We start from the raw sequence: 19,850 nt of genomic DNA, 5'->3' as shown, positions 1-19,850 counted from the left end.
ATAAAACTTAAAAAAAAAGCACAACTTTTGTGTTTCACACTTAACTTGCTTTTATTTGTAAAACCAATGCTCAGGTTTCATGGGGTCCCAGAACTTCCACAACTGAAGCAGGAAGCACTGACAACAGTCAGATGGGACACAATTTACAGTAAATAACTGTTCTGTTTAACCCTACACCTGCAAGAGGTAGTTTGAAAAACATTGATTAACCAGTGCAGATTAGCGAAAAATAGATTAAAAACACATTTTTAGTTGGAAAATTGGCATGTAAATTTTTGCAATATGCAATGCATTTTCCAGACACACGTTTATAATCTACAGATTTCTACAAACCTATTTCATTATTTTCATAATCAAGCATTTTATACACACACAGCTTTCCATATAAATCTCAAATAATTTGGGTATCCAAATAAGTACTTCTTCTTAAAATATAGATACAGAAAAGCCCTGAGTCGCTTAAATAATTCTGCCTATATACTCCAGCAAGAACTCAAGAATGGCATCACTTGCAAAGTCAAACTAATCACATGGTGACAGTTTTATATATTTATTTATTTATTTATGGAACACCATATATGATCATGTCTGGATGAGAAGGCCTTCAAGACTTATCTTTACATACTATTTCTGGATATTCACAAGATCTTCCCCCTATCAGCCTCAGCTTCTTTATTGCCATTTCTTCCTCTCTTCTGCCTTATATTTCAAAGATTTAATTTCACTTCTCTCAGACAGCAACTAACTCAAACATTATAACTCTGACTGTTTAGAAATATTGTTAAGAATGCTACCTGTAAATATCTTTTTTGCATCTATTGTTGGTTTGTATCTACTTAAAATCTGAGAAATAATAGCATAACTATGAACATGAACTTAGAATAATTTCTAGTACACATAGCCCAAATACAGGAGGAAAATATCAGCTCTCTTATGAGAAAGATAAAAGGTATCCTACAATCTTTAAAAAAACAGGACTTTGAAAGACTGTAGGAAAATTCATACTGGTATTTTCTATGATGTATCTGTTACATGGCCTCTGTATACTTCATTCGTGTCTTCAGTGGAGGGTCAGCCTTCATAGAAAAAAATGTTAACCGCTTTTCTCAACAAGCAAACAAACAAAAACACATCAAATCTGTAAGTTCTATTACACACATCCCCAAAGGAAATTAGGTTTATGTTTCTAAGAGAGTAAGCTTTGAAATGGTGGTGCAGTTTCCAAAAAGATAGTAAAAACAGTAAGTTATGTTTCAGTGATCAAAAAGTTTGTAACCTACCTGTAAAATTCTATGAGGGTATCGTTGACTTTGTAATAGAACCTACAACATTTTGGTGAAAGAATAAAGATCATTAGCCATAATATTCTGCACACATCTTACTTTAACTGATATCTGCATTTAATCGAATGAATTACGGAGAACAGGCATGCTTTATTTTAGAATCTTCAATTTTTCTTGCTCAATTTAAAAGCTAGCAGCAATTAATGTTTTCTGACTGAAGCAAAAATGCTATACTGGGCTTCTGAAGAACATGTTTTCAAATTCCAGATTTGGTCACAGGTTCATCAGCACAAAAATCATTGAAATAATTGTGCAGGATATAGTTCTGTTGTGAATTATCACCTCAGATGGAATACTGATGGAGGCAAAATTTTCCTCCAATTTATAAAATCTTCGAAGGGATAGCAGTAAGCAAAATGTGCAGCTAATACAACATAATAATGAAAACAAGTAGTGCACTAATAATTATGCTCATTCAACTTCAGATCAGTGGAAAACATCAGTTAAGCCCAGTAACTCAAAAAAGCCCATGAGAGTAAAGCGTAGTGCTAAAAATGAGGTATATCATTAAAATACAATACATGACCTTGTTCTTTTAATGACTTTAGAAAACAGAAAATATGAAAACACAGAGAAAAACGTCTGTATGTATTTTTACCATTAATTATATAGTCCCCCTTCCATGTGTATCGTTTATCTTACTGGTTGAGTGAGGAACTAGTAGTCTCTGTATAACATCAGAAGACTTAAAATTTTTCAAGTATATGTCTTCAAATATTTTTAAAGAAGCTTCAACTTACTTAAAGTGTACTGCATTAAGAATGTTAACGTTTTAAAATCGATAGTTACAAAAATCAGTTGACTGATGTCACTTTAAAATTACCCACGTATCTGATGTAAACCTATTATTCTAATGGGGCTGAACACAATTATGTTGGCACAGTCAATCAGCTTAGTAAACATTTTTTAAGAATTTTTTTTTTTACCTGAAGATGTTCAAAGTTTCAACATTTTGTTAACAAAAATGTACAGTTAACATTTTACAGGTAGGCATCTGAGTGTTTCTGGAAGAATCAGTTGGAAGTAATCACCTAAATATAAACGCAAACATTTTATAAGAAATTATTATAAAAATAAAGAGATAATCAGGAAGATTTCATATGTATGTATCAAATGCTAGTAAGTTTTATATTTTATAAAAAGCTGTCTCCCCAGCTTTGAGAACAAGCTAACCCTTAGCCATTTTATATTTCCTCTTACACTTCAAAATTTATAATCAAACCTTGCTCTTTCAGAGGGAAGATTAATCTGATCAGTAAACCACCTGTACTACTTTGATGTCTTTTGCTAGACTGAGTAGTATCATAAATGTCTTCAAAAAAGTAGTTACAGACACTATCTTATGGTTAAACTTAAGAAAGATCTCTACAAGCCAAGGTGCAATACATTACAACTGAAACTGCAAGGAGGCTGTTCAGAGGAAATAATTATGAGTGAGTGTCAGCAAGAAGCATCTAAAATTACTTAGATGAATATTTGAAGTGTCAAATGACAATTTGTATAGAGGGGATCATAATATTCAGTGTCCTAGATTTAAACTAGAACAATTAATGCCTCTGTGATTAATATGCCTCTACCAAACAGATGCAGGGAATAAACAGAGTAGGGAAATGAGAAAAATCTAAACAGGTAGAAGTACCATTCTCCTGAAAAAGGGAATAAATTAAAAGCCAGTTACCTTTCCGTGAGTATTCCAGAAGAACAGCAATGCACAGACTTCCAGCGGCCAAAGACATGAGACCTTGAAAGCCAGCAACAAGAACATGCAACATTTTCAGGAACAGGAGAAAGTGAACACAAAGACAAATGTGGCCATTAGAGTTTCAATGCATTTGTCTATTAATTTTTCTTAATTAATTTGATAAACTACGTATTAGTCTAGGCTCAAGATTTACAAACATGGATATGTTTTAGAGTCAAACAGCGGTACGGTTTAACCTTTTTTTTTTTTTTCCTTCTTAATTTAAATATCACAGAAATGAGTCCATACTGGGACTTCTCACAACAAGTAAAGGATCCCAAAAGCCCCATATCCTTCCAAGGAATCTCTGTAGCTTCCCTAGATTCTCCGTCTAGGAAATCTGTGATACACAGCTGCCATCACAACATCTGAATGCCTCACATTAGCAGGTGCTAATGATTTCATCTTCCAACAGTCACATCAGAAATATCTTTATGTTACAAACGGGAGCGAAAATTACAGAGAAGTTGAACCCAAAACAAAAACCAACCAACAAGAAATAAAGACCTAGATAAATTTAGAAGGTCTAAATATAAGACTGAATGATTCATCTAAAGCATTACCACACACGCAACAGTGGAAAAATCAATGAAGCCAAAGTAAGCAGCTGCTCCCACCTGCCACACCTTTGTAGACAACCAGCCCCTCCACTGAGACAGATGAATGAATCACTGTCCAAAAACCAGAGCCTTTAGATCACAATGAAATTATGCTATACAGCAAGGAATTCAGTCCAGTCAAGTCCTAGGCTAATGGATCTAGCAGAGACACTGTGAAACACAGGAAAAGACTTTAAAGGATCTCACATAAAACTCATGATAGGAACAAGGCCATATCATTCTGCACCAAAGACTCATAGGATAGGTTGGGAGTATGCCATAGAAAAATTCTCATCTTCAAACCTTTTCTGTTCTACCAGTATAACATGTCTATTAGAATAAGAATGAATACTTTTGCATTTATCCCTCTCTTTTGTATTAAGGGTGTTTAAGACTGTGATCATACCACAGCTTACTGGTGTCTGTAACTTGCCTTAAGTCATAAAATCAGGCATATGCTCAAGTCTTTAAAGAACCTAAAAGAAGATATGCAAAGAAGCATTTATGACTCCTGGAAAAGAGCTAAAGTGATAAAAAGGCAGGTTCAAAATAAAAGAAGAAAATCCAAACTTGCTAGAATATAGTATTTCATTAAAGACTTTGATAAATTCAAGTATAATATTTTAGTAAATGCAAACAACCTAAATATTAAACAACAGGCTTAATTTATCACTCAGAGAACAAATACATTTAATATGTATATATAAAAATAACTATTTTAACTTGCTACTAAAGGGCTTAGATTAGTTGAGAAGGGGAAACTATTGAATTACTAAAGATCTGAAACATAACATACAAACATTAAATATATAACACTGTTTCCTAACTTGTTCTGTAGAAACAGAAAGATGGGATTTTAGCCATCATGCATAGCTAAAAATTAAACTGTATAATTATTTGGCCTAATTGCTTAAATTACATTTGTAAACATCAAAAGAAAAGATATCTTTCTTTTGCAATACCTTATAATAACAGTAGAGTGTCAAAAGTCTAAAGTTAGCAGGATTCACACAGAAAAGACCATGCCCAATTAAAAAACATCTATAGGAGGACATCACTGCTCTAGTAGAATTTATCACATCCATCAAATCTGGACTACCCTCGGACTGCATTTAATCAGTCCTTATAACGATGGGCAACTTACAGTCATACAACTGGATAAAAAAAATTAATGACTGAATTGGAAGATTAACCTTATGTTTCATATTGAAAGTATTTACTAACTCTGTTAAAATTGGTAATTGTTAACTTTAATTATAATATTTCTGTTTTACCAGACATGTATTTACAATGGAAGCTATGACATTTTTAAATAAGAATTTCTGATTTATTTGTTTCAATTTTTGCAGACTGAAAAACAAACTCTAGCATGAGTAAACGTACCTGTCATGCATCTCAAAAACTTTAGATTTTAATCATTTCCATGCATATAGGTCTAATACCTGTTAGTCCAATAAGTAAGCTTAGTCATATTCAGACCTCTTATTAATCTGACATATAAAAGCAAGGGTATAGCTGATCCTACATATGAAGTAGATGAATCAAACTCTTTTCCTTTATTTGATTTAAGATCAGATTCCAGAACAAAGATTAATTCTAGAAACAAAGTTAGAATATATTTGTTTTTTTTTTTAAATCAAGTCTCACTTTAATGGAAACATTTAATGAGGTCTTAACTGCTTTTCAGGGGTATAAGGTTTCATGTAAAGTACTAAAAAGTTTAAGACTGAAACCTCACACCACTGCTACAAAGTTTAAGTCTCAAAATCCTGGTTTAAACTCTATTTTATATTTTAAGAGCAAAAATATAGTAGATGAGATTGCTATAATCTTACTGGAAAACTTGAAAACTTTTCTGGATGGATAGGTAAAATATTACTGGGTAAAATAAAATCAATAACAGCTGTAATATAAAATAAGGTACCTTGTAAAAAGAAAATATTTAAGTGCTGGCATTACAGATGGAAAAAAAAATACTTGTTAAAAGTAAAACACAGAAAATTATAAGAAATATCAGAGAACAGAATTCATTTCCAGGGAAGAACTTTTCACTGAAAGAAGGCAACTCTAGAACAAGAAAACCTTCTGCAGCATTTGCTACGCAGCCTAAGAATTAAATTTAAAACTCCTTAACTCAAAATTGAGAACCAATTTTATATATAAACATATCTACACTTTTTATAGTCAGGTCTTCAAATGGATCCATACTTACCTATACCTGGAAGAAAATAAAAATCACTCATTAAAATATCTTCATATTTAGCAGAAAAGCCTAAACTAGAAAGACAGAAAAAAAGTTCTTAACAAGAAATCAGCTGATGTCACCTGATAAAACACAGAATCCGTGTATCACTGTAGATTTGATTTATATTATTTGCAAAAGCTAAAGACTGATAATTTTTACAAAGTAAGAGTGATCTAAAATACACTTAGAGAATATTGTCTACTTCTAAAATCTGTAAACATAAATCAATGTTGCAAAAAAATATTTTTTCATCCTCTTAGGCTTACAGTTTTATCCTTCAGTGAGTTAAATATTTATCGTCTTTTTAATTATTATTTTCTCTTTAATCTGAGTAATTTGCCAGAATTTAAGGCTTTGTAGGATTACTAGGTGAGAGGGAAGAAGGACTCAGAGTAATCTAAATAGTAACAAAACAGAAAACAAAATCAAAAAAGTACAACCCCCCCCAAATCCCCTCCCTCCCCCCCAAAAAAAAATAATAAAAAAATCAAAAAACAAACAAAATGAAAGAAATGAAGCACACACGTTTCTCTCTTCAAAATCCCCCAAGTTTATCAGTAGTAGCTTTTGCACAGGAGTTATGTCTGATCCTTTCTGTTGTCTGGTTGCCTCTCACAAACACTTTGCTACAAATGCTGTATTTTAGCAGCTTGTGTTGAATGTTGTACCAAAATTGGATAAATCCTGCTCCATTCTGTCTTCTAACTAGCTACGTGCTCCTGCCACTTACCTTGAATCAAATCTAATGTATTGGTTCAACAAGGTAGGCCAGCTTAAATCTAACTCACTGAAGCACTGAATTGCTCTGTTATAGAAACTCACTCAATTGGCTTACCCTAAAGCCCCAAAAGCCATTAAACAGGGCAAACGAGGGAGGAAATGGGTGCAAAAGGCACTAGTTGGAGAGGAAAGGAAAGAATGGGATTAACCCTCTTAGCAACAATTTGCAGTTTTACTACGTCAAATGAAACACAAAGGTGCTGTCTTAGGAGGCAGTCCCACCATGGCCAAACTCTGTGCAACTTTGGGCTGCTTCTCCACTGACCCTAGCACTGAGGTAGTCATGTATGTGGTGTTGCACTTCAGGGGGCTAACAAGCTTAAGAACAGCTTCAAAACAGCTATTAGTTTTCAGGTGCTTCACCTCTCTACAGAGAAGTTCACTGAGATATTCCACAAGTGCTGCTGCAGAACCAACGGTAAACTGTGGCAACCATAACTCAGGTTGACTGAAATTACCATGGATCTGAAACCTTGATCTTCTTTAATATTTTCCCTTATCTTGCAAACAAGGAAACATCTCATGATTTACCTCTGCCCTGGACATGAAGCCTATAGCTTCATTTGTTACCTCTCTCATTGTTATCACTTAAGACAAATAACTAGGCTTGAGTTAAAAAGAACACTAGGCCTGTTCCTATGCCTTAAGAACACTGAATATAGATTGCCTTTGGATTCAAGGGGGGAGTCAGTAGCTTGTTAAAAAAAAAAAAAAAGACAGAGTATCCAGCATATTAACTAATAAGCACGATATTAGTTCCATGAAAGTTCTAGGCATAGTAAATGCTACCCAGAAGTACTGCGTAGCTTTGCTTGAAACTATGTCCTGAAAAGTCTTCAAAAGGAAAGAATTCAGCAAGAAAAAAAGAATATAACTTAGGAATGGGAATTGTCCAGACAAGATAAGAGGGTGGCTATGTAAGATAGAGTGAGCTGTCACTCATTTCACTACAGTTGAAATAAGGTCTTGCTCCTTCTTGCTTACCCTCATCCCTTTTCCCTTCCGAATACCTTCACCACTTATCATACACTGACACAGCAATTCACCAGACACCTCTAGGAGCTGGAAAGGAAGGGAGAAGGAACAAGACTCTCCCTTTCAACAGAATTAAGCTTTACCACACAAAGCCTGCTTTGCTATCCTTTTAGACCACTGTCTTCTCAAAAAACAAGGTTTACAATAGGAAAAAAGAAAAATCAAAATCAATGCTTAAGTTTTTAAACAAACATAGAGAAATATCCCATTGCAAACTATCTTTCCATGCAGCAGAAGCCACTTTCTATTCACTTTATCTCTTTGCAAGGTAAACAGATCAAAGTCTATCAGCGTCTGAGAGAAGCATTCCTTAATGCCCTAGGCAGAACTCAAGAAAATTTTAATTATTTTGTAACAGGAAATGGGGGAATGATAACAGGCTTATGGATTCCCCAGTAAAAATGAATAAATAAACAAACAAAAAAATGAAAACAAAAATGCACCAGGACAAAATGCTTAGATAAAGACAGTCGGTACCACTAGATACTTTTACTGTAATAGATCTCTATCAAAAGATTCTTCATGGCTTGCACACACAGGAAAAATAATCCGTACACAGATTCTAAATGTTGCAGTTAAGGTAATGAAAACAAAATGACAAAGTGTCATCTTAGGTGACTGACTTCTTAGGCAGGGGAAAACGCTCTTAAATACAATCAACTCTATTCTGTATACAGTAAATACAAATTTGAATTTAATTTATATTACAGCTGAATAAATGCAAGTTTGAGAACATTTTTTTTCAAAGTATATACTTATTTTTACTCCAATTCTTCTCCCTAACTTTGTCCATGCAACCTTAAACACTACAGAAACACATTCACAAGCTTTGACTGTTCGCAAAATAGAACCAACTAGTATCTTCATAAGACATACACGCAGTCCTGAAAAGTCTACTTTGTAAACTGCAATGATTCTGACAAGTACAAAATAGCAATAAATCTGCATATAATTGATAATTTCCCTTGAAGAGAAACTCCTGTCTGAAGTTTCACAGTATCTTGTATATTTCCATTTCCAATTTCTAGAGAAGGAAAAAAATGTTTGTTTGTTTGTTTGTTTGTTTGTTTTTTTTGTCTGAGTACCTCCTCTTGCCTGAGCACACTGCAATGCCACTAAAAGGGTTTGTTCTTATAAGCACTGCCTGTGGTATCTGTGACCCTGAAAAAAAAAAATAAATCTTTATTAGGGAAGAATGAAAAGCTAAGTATTTTTGTCTTTAAAAATATTCTAAAAATTGAGCTTCCCTGCAGCTAACTTGCTTGCACACGCAGATTACTCAAATGTATAAATAGTCTGTTGGGAGGAGGTAAGAAATCTACAAAAGTAAGCAGTGTGCTTTTTTCTTTTTTTTTTTCTTTCTTTTTTTTTTTTTGTTGTTGTTAAACAGAATGATTTTGCATAACAAAATATATATTTTTTTTCTAAAATGGAAGAATTTAAATTATAATTCTTCATAATTCTTATAATTTTATGATTCCATGAAGACCATCTATATTCAAGGCACTTTCCATTAATTTCTTTTACTTCTACATTAAAATACAACTTTAAATCTAAATGTATGCATAGCATGTAACGTGATTACTATCATATATATATTTATACAGAATGGCTCAACATTATGAAAAAGAAAATACATTTGGAATTTTTCAGTAAGAATTTCAACTTGTTATCGTCACTTGCAGTCTTGTATTCTTTCAAGTGCTACAGACTTTTAAATATAGATATGTATCTTAGATACATATACATCATATGTAAATACATATATAGGTTACATATATAGGTTATCCTAGAAGGAATCTGGTATACAAGTACACAGCATTTGTGCTGTTGGCCAAGCCTTTTGATATCCATAAACAAAAAAAGTTAGGCTTGGAAAAACTTTGTTCAATCTACATGTTTTTCAAATTTACCTATATAAAATTAGATACTTAGCTAGAGATTATTGGAGATCAGAAATACTTCAGAAGTCTATTTCTATCTTAAAGAGCTCTCAACACGACAGCGCTCTTTTGTTCATATTGGAATTGTTGAAATCCATAAACTTTCAGCATTTTATAAATATCTAAAGGAGTAGGGCCTGCAAATAAGAAAATACAAAAGGATAGTGGAGAGAAATATTAAAAAAAAAAAAAAAAAACAACAGCAACATATCAATATTATATAAATCACCATTTTTAGCTATTCTATTATTTCAGATTCCTTTTATTACATTTAAGAATCATTCCTGAGAAGAGATGTCTCGACTCTCATGACACATATTTAACAAAATTTATTCATGGAAGTCCTCCGTCTGTTCTAAAATGAATGCTATTATAATTGTTTTAGATCTATATAAAGACAAATGACAGACCAACTGCTGTAATGGAATTTTTAATGATACTTTTCTGGCTAACCGGGCATGCTACTGTGAACTGTGGACTAACTGAACAAGACGAAAATTCTCTAAAACTGTCTTTACATTCTAGGTAGAATTATACTATTCTGTACTGCTTTGTAGATGCTTTAAGAAAAATCATATGAGGCTAGTGGTAGATGTACTTTATTTCAGCTATACACTGCTTCTGTATGACAGAGGGGTGTCTGAACTGATAAAAGACTTAAGAAAAGATAATCTCTCTCTAAAAATACATTCTAAGCTTAGATATTATCTGACTTTTTATTCTATATCTTACCCAACTCTAATAATTTAAATAATCCTACTCACTGGAATTATGAAGGTAGCCCTAAAACTACATCTAAATTGAAAAATTGGGACCAGATCTCCAAAGCAACCTGCAGATTGAGTAGCTAAATAGCAAAATTTTGAGGAGTATTTAGCATTTTCAGCTTACATGAACATATAGAAGCTGAACTCTTCAAAATTTTGCTACTCAGGTCAGCATGAGGCATTTTCTTTCACGTGACGACCTCTAAATCTCTCATCTCTCACCCAACGCTGTTTTTCAAAGAATAAATCAGAAAATGATAACACAAGTACTAAACTGTGAAGTGCTTCATTTTCTAATGTTTGTTAAAATACTGGTAAGGAGGGTGTGTAAAACAGGGGTTAGGGAGTGCAGAAGGGCTGGAAGGTATTCTTTCATATGGTCTCTGTTCCTTTTCATCTTTAGAAAACACCCGTTTTTAAGAGCACAGTTAAAAATCACAGAATAGCAAAGTTCATATTTGAAGTATTTCTTTTCACTGTACATTATTTAGTCTTTTAAATCACAAAGAATCTTAATTAAACTGTTATACTTCCTTAGCGTTTGGATCTTTTTGCAACTCAGGAGACTTTGGGTTAGCATCTCGACTGGTGTCAATCACACAGACCCATTCGGGTCACCAGAAATCAACTGACATGTTGTTGCATTAGACATGTATGTACATGTATATATACATAAAAGCCTTGAACGTGCAAATGGGTATTTATATACTTAAAACATGGAGAGTTCCCTTGAAGCTACTTGGCCACGTCACCATACCATGGATAGACTTTCAGCATAAGCCAGAATTTTTGCTATCCTCTATATATGAAAGACATTACTGACTTGGGTTTCGAAGCAGTAGATGGAGAAGTGTATATTTAGAACTAATTCAATGCATACTGGTTTTGCTACTTAATTTAAATATATATATCTAATATTTAATGCAATTGTGGCCACCGATGTTTCTATAGCATTCTGTCATTCTTGCACACACTCTAGTTAGCTAAGCTGTCCCTGTGTCTGCAAACCTTGTTAGGAATATTAGGCTAGTCTGGTCCCAGTAAGTCAAAAAATTCCAAATAACTGGACAGGATCTCATCTACTTTCCTGTAAGTTCTGAAAGAAATCATCATCCTTGTAAAAGCAGAAGTAAAACTTTGCCCACTCCTCAATCAGTCCAGCTCATAGCTATTTATCGTGCTGGCAAACATTCTGTGGCTTGGAGCTGATATACATCTGTTCCTGTACACAGCGTCTTATGGTTCAGACAGAAGCTGGGAGCAGTAGTGCAGTTACTGCTGCCACTGTATTTATGCACATGCAGTTGTATTTACCTGAACTTCACGCTCAGATCTCCATAGTACATAAGCTACAATCCCTTCAGAAGGTAAACACATAACAGGAGTAATTTAAAATACATTGCCAATAACATAGAGCTGAGGTTACTTCCTAAGACCTCTTCCGGAACTTTAAGCTGAAATTATTTTTTTAATTATTGAAGGAAGGGAGGGGAAGGGAGACTTCAGCATTCATGAACAATATTGTTGTTGTTGGACTCTGGAAAATACAGTGGCATTCTGACTCCTTTGCAGCTAAAAACTAGTAAGAGGCTTACGCTCCTTTTGAAACCTATGACATGGGAGTAACTCCATTGTCTTTACTTAATTTGTTCCTATGGCACAGAGTGCTAAGGCCAAGTCCCATGTAAAGTGTTTATGCCATGCCCAAGGCACACGTGACAACATTTGTTCCTGCCTCAGAATACTACCGTATAAGAGTATATAAAATATCAATGTCTCAATTTTAAAATGCTACAAGCATCTTGCAACCCTTAGAGCTGTAACCTTATATAACTCTTACAGGTGTAAGCTTAAAGGATAGCGAAACCTACTCTGATGTAAAGTCTAGAGTTATTACACTTCTGATTGTCTTTCCATGCATTCCTGCTTTCTCATAAGTTTCAAATTCACGACCTGATTGCTTGTGCACGTCAGACAGAGGGCGATGTTTTCTTCTGTAAGCCTTGAGCTCTCTTACCATTCAAGTGTTCATTTATTACCTCCCTAGCATTCCAAAAAAAACAAACCACCAAAGTTAAAGAGGCTCTTCAGAGGTTGTTTAGCTTACCCTGCAGCTTCAAGGCGGAATTAACTATATTTAAACCATTCCTAAAATGTTTGTCTAATCCATTCTCGAACACCACCGGTACCAGAGATTGGAGCACCTCCCCAGGCATTCTGTTCTAATAATTAATTATTCTACCCCTTAGAAATATTTTGTAATGTCTAATGTAAATGCATTTTAAGCTCATTACCTCTTGCACTCTTTGTAAGAGACCTAGAGATTTTTTTTTTCCACCTTGTATGCTTCTGAAGTCTTTTCACAGCAGATTTGTTTTATGCACAGTTAACCACCCCAATTTTATCATCTAAGAAAAAAAATGAACAAAAGATAAGAAAACATAGCAAGACTACTATTCTTAGAAAGAAAAAAGTAGATCCCATTCTGGACCTACTATCTTTATCTGTGATCATATACAATAAAACATTTTAACAATGGTCATTTATCATGTTCCTCAAGAGAACCAATAAAATGCAATGAATACACATCCTCTGATGTTGCACAGATACAAAATGTATAGTTTGTTTACAAACTAATATTACTGAATGTAAAATGAAGCAACATTTTAAAAAAATATATTGGTAAAAGTCCAAAGTTTACATTTTCTAAAATATTAAATTCGTGTTTTATTTACAGACCAGCTTTCAAATGATTATTGGCATTTTAAGATAATTGCTTAACCTGATGGGTACATGTATAAAATGAAACTGTAAAACAAACAAACAAACAAAAACAATAAGCAAAGTTTCATATAACAGTTCCAAAAACGCTATTTTCCATTTCTATTTAGAAATGCAAGATGTGATTTGCCACGCAGTAACTTACCAGAACCTGGTCTAACACTTCAATATGATATAGGTTTTGCAAACGACCAATGTTATCCAACCACGTGCCCAAGAGTGCATTTTTTGCCCATTCCAACTTCAAATGAAGTGTTGACAACAGTTGTAATATTTACAAATTTAAAATAAAGGCTCAAAATCCCTTTGGATCACATTATCACTGTTATTGTGTCTTCTCCTGTTGACTACACATAGCAGACTGCAATCCAAAGACTACGTATTTTGCTGACTCTGTGAGTTAACAGTTAAATTAGCAGCATCTACCTCAGCTTGTCTGGAAAAAAAATAAAAAACAAAACAAAACAGGCAACTCTAAGTAACAGACTAATAGTGAACACTGATTCTGAACCAGTTATGACTGAAATCACCCACTGAAGTCTCCCTCTCGCTGAGAGGTGGCGTGCCAGAGGGTGGAAGCTTTGAACCTTAGCAGGACCTATTAGCTGGTGTGACAAGTCAAGATATAAAAACCCACAGTCTGAACACTGCTGGCGGGTATGCGATAGCCCATGGCTGTGCTCTGAAACTCTGGAGGTCTGGCAGTGAATTCCAGTCACTCACCAGTGCAGCTAATTCTCCTGTGCTGCCAGAAACACTCCTTTGCCTTAACTGTGCTAGGTTAGGTGAAGTGAAAGCTGCATAATAATAACTACAGCCTCAGGCTGTATTAGCTTTAACTCATTTCTACGGGCCTGAGTAAGGAAAGAATCTCCTTCTCCATGATGCATGTTTTTTTCCTTCGTGGCTCCATCCCATCTCCTGGGGCCTGCATAAGATTTCTAAAATGAACATAGAAACAATTGAGTCAGACTCTTTTTTTCCCCCAGAGAAGGGACTAGTGAGTGCAATGACCCTTCTTCTTTGCCAGCCTGGACCACTGTGAATAATGCCATTTTTTCAGGAAAGCAAGTACTTACTAGTCCATAAAACTTGCCACCTCAATTAACATGAGAGGATATTTGAGGGAGTGGAATAAGAAGCAATTTCGATTTGATCGCCGCCCTCCAGTACACTCTATGGTACCAACCTCTAGCACCTACCTTGGGTGAAAAAAGGAGGAATTACAGAACCTAGGGAATTAACGGTTGTTTCTCCAAAACTGTAGGTATAGCACCTTCAAAACTATGAAAAACAAGTACTTCCTTCCCATGTTTGGTATGTTCTGAGATCTCAGCACTTTAAAACATAACTCACTGATTTTGATGTCTATACCATACGTAGTATCCCATACTGGATGAAGCAAAACATCAGCCAGTGACGATCCCTGTTTTATAGAGAACTTGATCATACTCTTAAATTAAATCAGGTATTAGTGCATTGTACTGCTAACGTCAACAAAACTATTTTATATTCTAAGAATACCCATCTCTGAAATATTTTAAAATACCTAACCAAGCAATGCTTTGTGTTCCTATGTAGCATTCAATTCTTCTAAAAATAGTTGCTTTTTTTTTCTTTTTGGAAAAGATAATTATCAGTCTAAATGTATACCAACAATAGATTTTGTTCAATTTCTTATATTATTTCTGATAAATTTTCTGTGTTTTTTTTTCTTTTTTTTTTTTTTTTTTTTTAACTACAGGCTATAGTTTCTAGTTGCTGCTCTGCTTCAGCAGCCATAGCTGCTGCCTGTAATTGTTCTGTTTCACTCTGGATGGAATTGGCTGTAGTAACTTGTTTTCTTTCACTGTGCATATTGTTCTCATGCCTTTTTAGATCAGATGCTTTAGCAAACGCTTTAGTGCAGGAACTGCAGACAAAAGGTTTCTCTCCTCGGTGTCTTCTTTCATGGTCTTTGAGGTGGGACTTGTGCTTGAAAGCTTTATCACACATATGGCATGCAAATGGCCTCTCATTACTGTGAACTCTTTCATGCTTTTTTAGATCTGGTGCCCGAATAAAAGACTTTCCACATACCTCGCAACTGTAAGGCTTGTAACCTGTGTGTATTTTCAGATGCTCTTTCAAATGAGCTTGTGTGGTAAAGCCCTTTGTACACATTTCACAAACAAATGGTCTATCAGCAGTGTGTAGCTTTTCATGTTTTCTCAGTCGTGCTTCATCAGAAAAGGTCTTACCACAAGCCTGACATACAATGTGTTCCCTGTGACCATAAAGCAAATATTCAAATTTCATATCCCCAGCTGCTGTCGTCCAGCCTGGTGTCTGTTCATCTTTCACCTCACTTATGCCATCATTAAATGTCAAAGCCTGAGGGGTTTGGGATCCTAAGTCTTTTGATTCAGTTGTTTCCATGGGCTCTACCTCTTGGCCATAGCAGTTTACTTTTCGAACCTCTTCACTTCCCAGCTCTTTCAGAATCGCCTCCTGAACTCTCAGGGTAGTGGTGGGTGATTTTCCATCTTCCTGACTGGGGGGAGTTCCTTCCACTGTCACATCAGATGGACTGTCGTCGTGATCTCCAATTTCTTCCACCTCATCGTCTTGGGTATCGTTAGGTTCCCCAATAGGACGGTTTATTTTTAGGCAGTACTTGTTCTTGGACTGGGTGTTTTCTTCGGGACTAGACACATCACGCTTTTGCGTGCAGAGTTTATCTAGAAAGCGAATACCAAGAATCTGGCCCGAAGACATCATCAAATTTACATCCTCTTTCTTAACAGAAATCTTTGCAGTGTACATGTAATTGAGAACCTCCTCAAAAATATCAGAACGAAGAAAATCTATTTCTATTACTGATGAACTATCGACTTCTAGTTTTTTGAAAAGCTTTTTGAAGTAGGTACTGCAGGCAGCAAGCACACACCTATGTGCTCTGAACTTAACATCTTCAACCACGATAGCTATGTCACAAAATTCTCCTTCCAAACGTTGTTCATTTAATGTTTTCAGGAACACAGTTTTGTGATCATCGTCATTGTACTTAATGGTTTCAGACATACTGATGAAAAACTCCTGTAAAATAACAAGGAAAAGCTTTGTAACAAAGTAGTCTAAACCATAAAATCCCAACAGCTGATGCTATTTACACTCCAAAAGAATTGCCAGGTAAATTTTTTAGTTTAACAGGACCAGGAAAAGCCTTTCAGAGTATAAAAACACTACTCTTAAGCCTCTTTTAAGTTTTTGAATGTATAAAAAATATTGTAAATACATATAAATAACTGCAAATATAAAAATCTCTCCCTAGATTACACATTTTGTAGGACACATAGGTACTTGTAGAGGATATTTTTTGCATTAGATATTAATTATTCAAATACTGATTCAGTCATCCACAACGAGAAACTTTCCCTGTGAAGTTGTAATTCCTTGAAAACGTGCGATCCAACTGCAGCTGAAGTCATTCACTAAATCTTCATTCTGAAAATTGAGGAAAAACTCTAAATGTGTCAGCATATCCAACTAAAACGCGAAACATCAAATATAAGCCTTACCATGAACAATGCAGGAAATTTTCTGAATAAATGGTTATTAAGTATTTGACAGATGATTAACCCTTACAATGGGCCACCTTCAGCCTGAAAGACAGAAAGATAGTAGCATTTTAAGAAATGATAAAATATATTACATAAGTTATTTTAAATTAGTGTGTTAAAACACTGGCATTTGCCATTATTTACAATGATTCGGTAAATACTATTAAAATGCCCTATCCTACCGATGACTTTGTAAATTAATTTGATAGCACTGTTGTCCAAAGACCACACGTTTGCTTTCATCTGGCTTCAGCACTTCCCTGACTCTGCTTTCTTGTTACTTGCTTACTTTGGACTAGCGCTGAAAGACAGAAAAACTTCTACAGGAATCAACACAGCTGACCTATTAAGCCATCAAAAAGACTGAGTGACTGAATTCTGCTGAATTAGTGAGCAGACCAAGACCCGTGGAGAGAGCGGTAAGCAGACAGCAGCTCGAAGGACAGCACGTTGGGCTGCAGATGGATGCACTGAGAGACCACGAGATGGATGCAGCGAGACCAAGGACACCAGATCTCCAAAGAAACGATGGAGATACTTGAAAGGCAGAGGGATGGTGAAAGATACAGAGTTTATGTTACTCAATCCCCATTTCCCAGAGGGGCACACTTGTGGCAGAGACAGGAAACGCACTGGAGAGGAGGGCAATCCAACAGTTGGTTCGAACACCTCCCTCCATCACCTCACGTGCAGCTGCAGGATGCTCAGCTCCTAAACTCCTGCGTATCCTTATTTTTCTTTGACCAAATATGAAAGGGATGCAGCTGCCACTCTGAAACACAGCATGGAAGCAGCCAGCACCCTGCAAGTGCGTTTGCAGGTCTGGCATTGCAGCAGGTGGACTTAAGCAATAATAAAAAAAAAAGGAAAAAGGGAAAAAGAAAAAAAAAAAAGGAAGAAAACCAACATTATTTTCGTTGCCGTGTATAACCAGATGTTGTGATAGCCGAAAAGGAAGCGTACTTTTTTTTTTTTTTCGTATTTGATATTTGATCTTGATATTTGAAGCTGTGTGTGTGTGTGTGCTCCTGGGCTGCCTGGCTCTGTAACCCAGCCCCAGCGGGACCCCCACGACTCCTACGAGACCCCCACGGGACCTGCGGGGCGCTTGCTGCCGGCTCCGAGCAGCGATCGCGCCCCGCTCCTTTTGTCCCAGGCCACCGCGCACCACCACAGCGGGCGGAGCGCGGGAGCGGCGCCGCGCACCCGCCGCCGAGGACGCGACGCGGCGCGGCGCGGGCGGGCTCCCGACGGGGCCCGTCCCTCGCAGCAACCCGCGGCAGGAAGGCGCCGCCCGCGCTCCCGGCCTCTCCCCCCCCCACCCTCCCTGCGCACACGACGGCGGCGGCGGCACCGCCTCACGGGGCTGCGCAGCGCCCCCCTCCCTCCCCTCCCTCCTTTCCCGCCTCCGCCGCCAGGCCGCGCGCCCCTTTGTTGCAGCGCCGCCCGCGCGCACCCGGCGGCGGCGGCGCCCGCGTCCCCCGCGCGGCGCTGCCGTTGGGAGAGGGGGGGGGGGGGGGGGGGGGGTTGGGCTCGCGCTTACCTGCCGCCCGCCCGCGCGCGCGCACGGAGCCCGCCGCCGCCACCGCCGCCGCCGCTTTCCCGGGGAGCTGCTCGCTGCCGCCGCCGCGGGACGGGGAGCGGGGATGGGGGGAGCAGGGATAAAGGGAAAGGGGACGGGGAGAAGGGAGGGGAAGGGGGAGAGGGGGGGGGGGTAATTTGGGGAAGGGGGCCGGGGGGGGGGGGGGTCTGCGCGCGCGTCTGTGCGGCCGCCACCGCCGCCCTCCTGCACGAGCACTCAGTGCGCGCGCGCGCGCCGGGGGCGGCGGGAGGTGGTGGTGGTTGGGGTGGTGTTGGGGGGGGGGGGGGGGGGGGGGAACGGAACGTGCATGCGCGGTGCGAGCAGGGCGCGCCTCAGCCGGGGAGCGTGGAGAGGAGCACAGAGACTGTGTGTGTGTAAGGGGGGGTGGCGCGCGCACCAACGGGCGCCGAGCACCCGCCCGCGAGTGCGAGCCCGGCCCCCCCCCCCCCCCCCCGTCTCCCTCTTCCCCGAGCGGGCGGGGCGCGAGGAGCGGCCGCGTGAGGCACGGGCACGAAGGCGGCGCGCGGGGGCGGGGCCGGGGCTGGGGCCGCGCGCCGGCCGGCAGGCGGCGGCGGGCGGGAAGGGGCGCTCGCGCCCGGCGGCGGCAGCGGCAGCGGCAGCGGCAGCGGGAGCGGGAGCGGGAGGCGGGGCCGCGGCTCCTCGCGGCCCTGTGGGCGGGAGCGCTGAGGGGAGCGTGCCCCGGCCGGCCGCGCGCCGCGCGCTCCTGGCGGCGGCGGCGCCTCAGCGCTCCTAACGGCCCCGGGCAGCGCTGAGGCAGCCGGCGCGGCCGCCGGGGAGAGGAGAGCTGGGGCCGCACCTGTCACCGCCCGCCTCCCTTACATTTTGTTTCGTTTTATTTTTATTTTATTTTTGTTTTGTTTTGTTTTATTTTATTTAGTTTTATTTATTTTGTTTTATTTATTTTGTTTTGTTTTATTTTATTTTATTTTATTTTATTTTATTTTATTTTATTTTATTTTATTTTATTTTATTTTATTTTATTTTTATTTTATTTTATTTATTTTTAATTTTATTTTCTTATTTTATTATTTTATTTCATTTCGTTTTATTTTATTTTTTTATCACCAGGCTGTAGCCCGATGGCACGGCGTCCATCCCGTGGAAACAACCCGTGGATAAATAAAGCTTTAAAAGTTGCAACTCTTGCCCCTTCCTGAGTCATCTCCCGTAATGTTCCTATATCAGACAAATACATTTAGCGAATTGCTCGCCAGCTTATATTTTTATATTTTTAAACTTATATTTTTAAAATTATTCATTATAAAACGTATATTATCTACCTGGTTTTAGGTGCTATGAAAGCAAATTTGTATTTTGACTGTGCAGCCGGGACTGCCAGGCCTGTTTTTGTAGGTGCCTGGCACTGAGGGAGCAGAACCAACTGTATTAAACCCAGCCAGAAGCGTTTCTG

At 38.0% G+C, this 19,850-nt stretch overlaps 1 protein-coding gene across 3 annotated transcripts; it reads right to left on the bottom strand.

Annotated features, from left to right (window-relative positions):
- Positions 1-1,153: 1,153 nt before the first annotated feature.
- Positions 1,154-18,484, bottom strand: ZBTB14 (zinc finger and BTB domain containing 14). 3 transcript variants are annotated; one of them, XM_084283127.1, is made up of 7 exons: positions 18,380-18,484; positions 16,795-16,878; positions 15,314-16,312; positions 12,748-12,861; positions 3,022-3,084; positions 2,270-2,374; positions 1,154-1,322 (listed from the first exon to the last, which is right to left on the bottom strand). In XM_084283127.1, the coding sequence occupies exons 2-4, from the start codon at positions 16,795-16,797 to the stop codon at positions 12,814-12,816; spliced, it is 1,050 nt and encodes a 349-aa protein (XP_084139253.1). In that variant the 5' UTR covers positions 16,798-16,878; positions 18,380-18,484; the 3' UTR covers positions 1,154-1,322; positions 2,270-2,374; positions 3,022-3,084; positions 12,748-12,813. The 3 variants fall into 3 exon arrangements, with proteins under 3 accessions (XP_084139253.1, XP_084139252.1, XP_084139251.1); XM_084283126.1 differs by lacking the exon at positions 12,748-12,861; XM_084283125.1 differs by lacking the exons at positions 1,154-1,322; positions 2,270-2,374; positions 3,022-3,084; positions 12,748-12,861 and having other exon boundaries at positions 13,061-16,312.
- Between the last annotated feature and the right edge of the window lie 1,366 nt (positions 18,485-19,850).

This window comes from Netta rufina, assembly GCF_964035555.1.
Source record: "Netta rufina genome assembly, chromosome: 2".
NCBI lineage: Eukaryota > Metazoa > Chordata > Aves > Anseriformes > Anatidae > Netta > Netta rufina.
The sequence above is the reverse complement of the archived record's forward strand: the minus strand, read 5'-3'. Positions and strand labels throughout refer to the sequence as shown.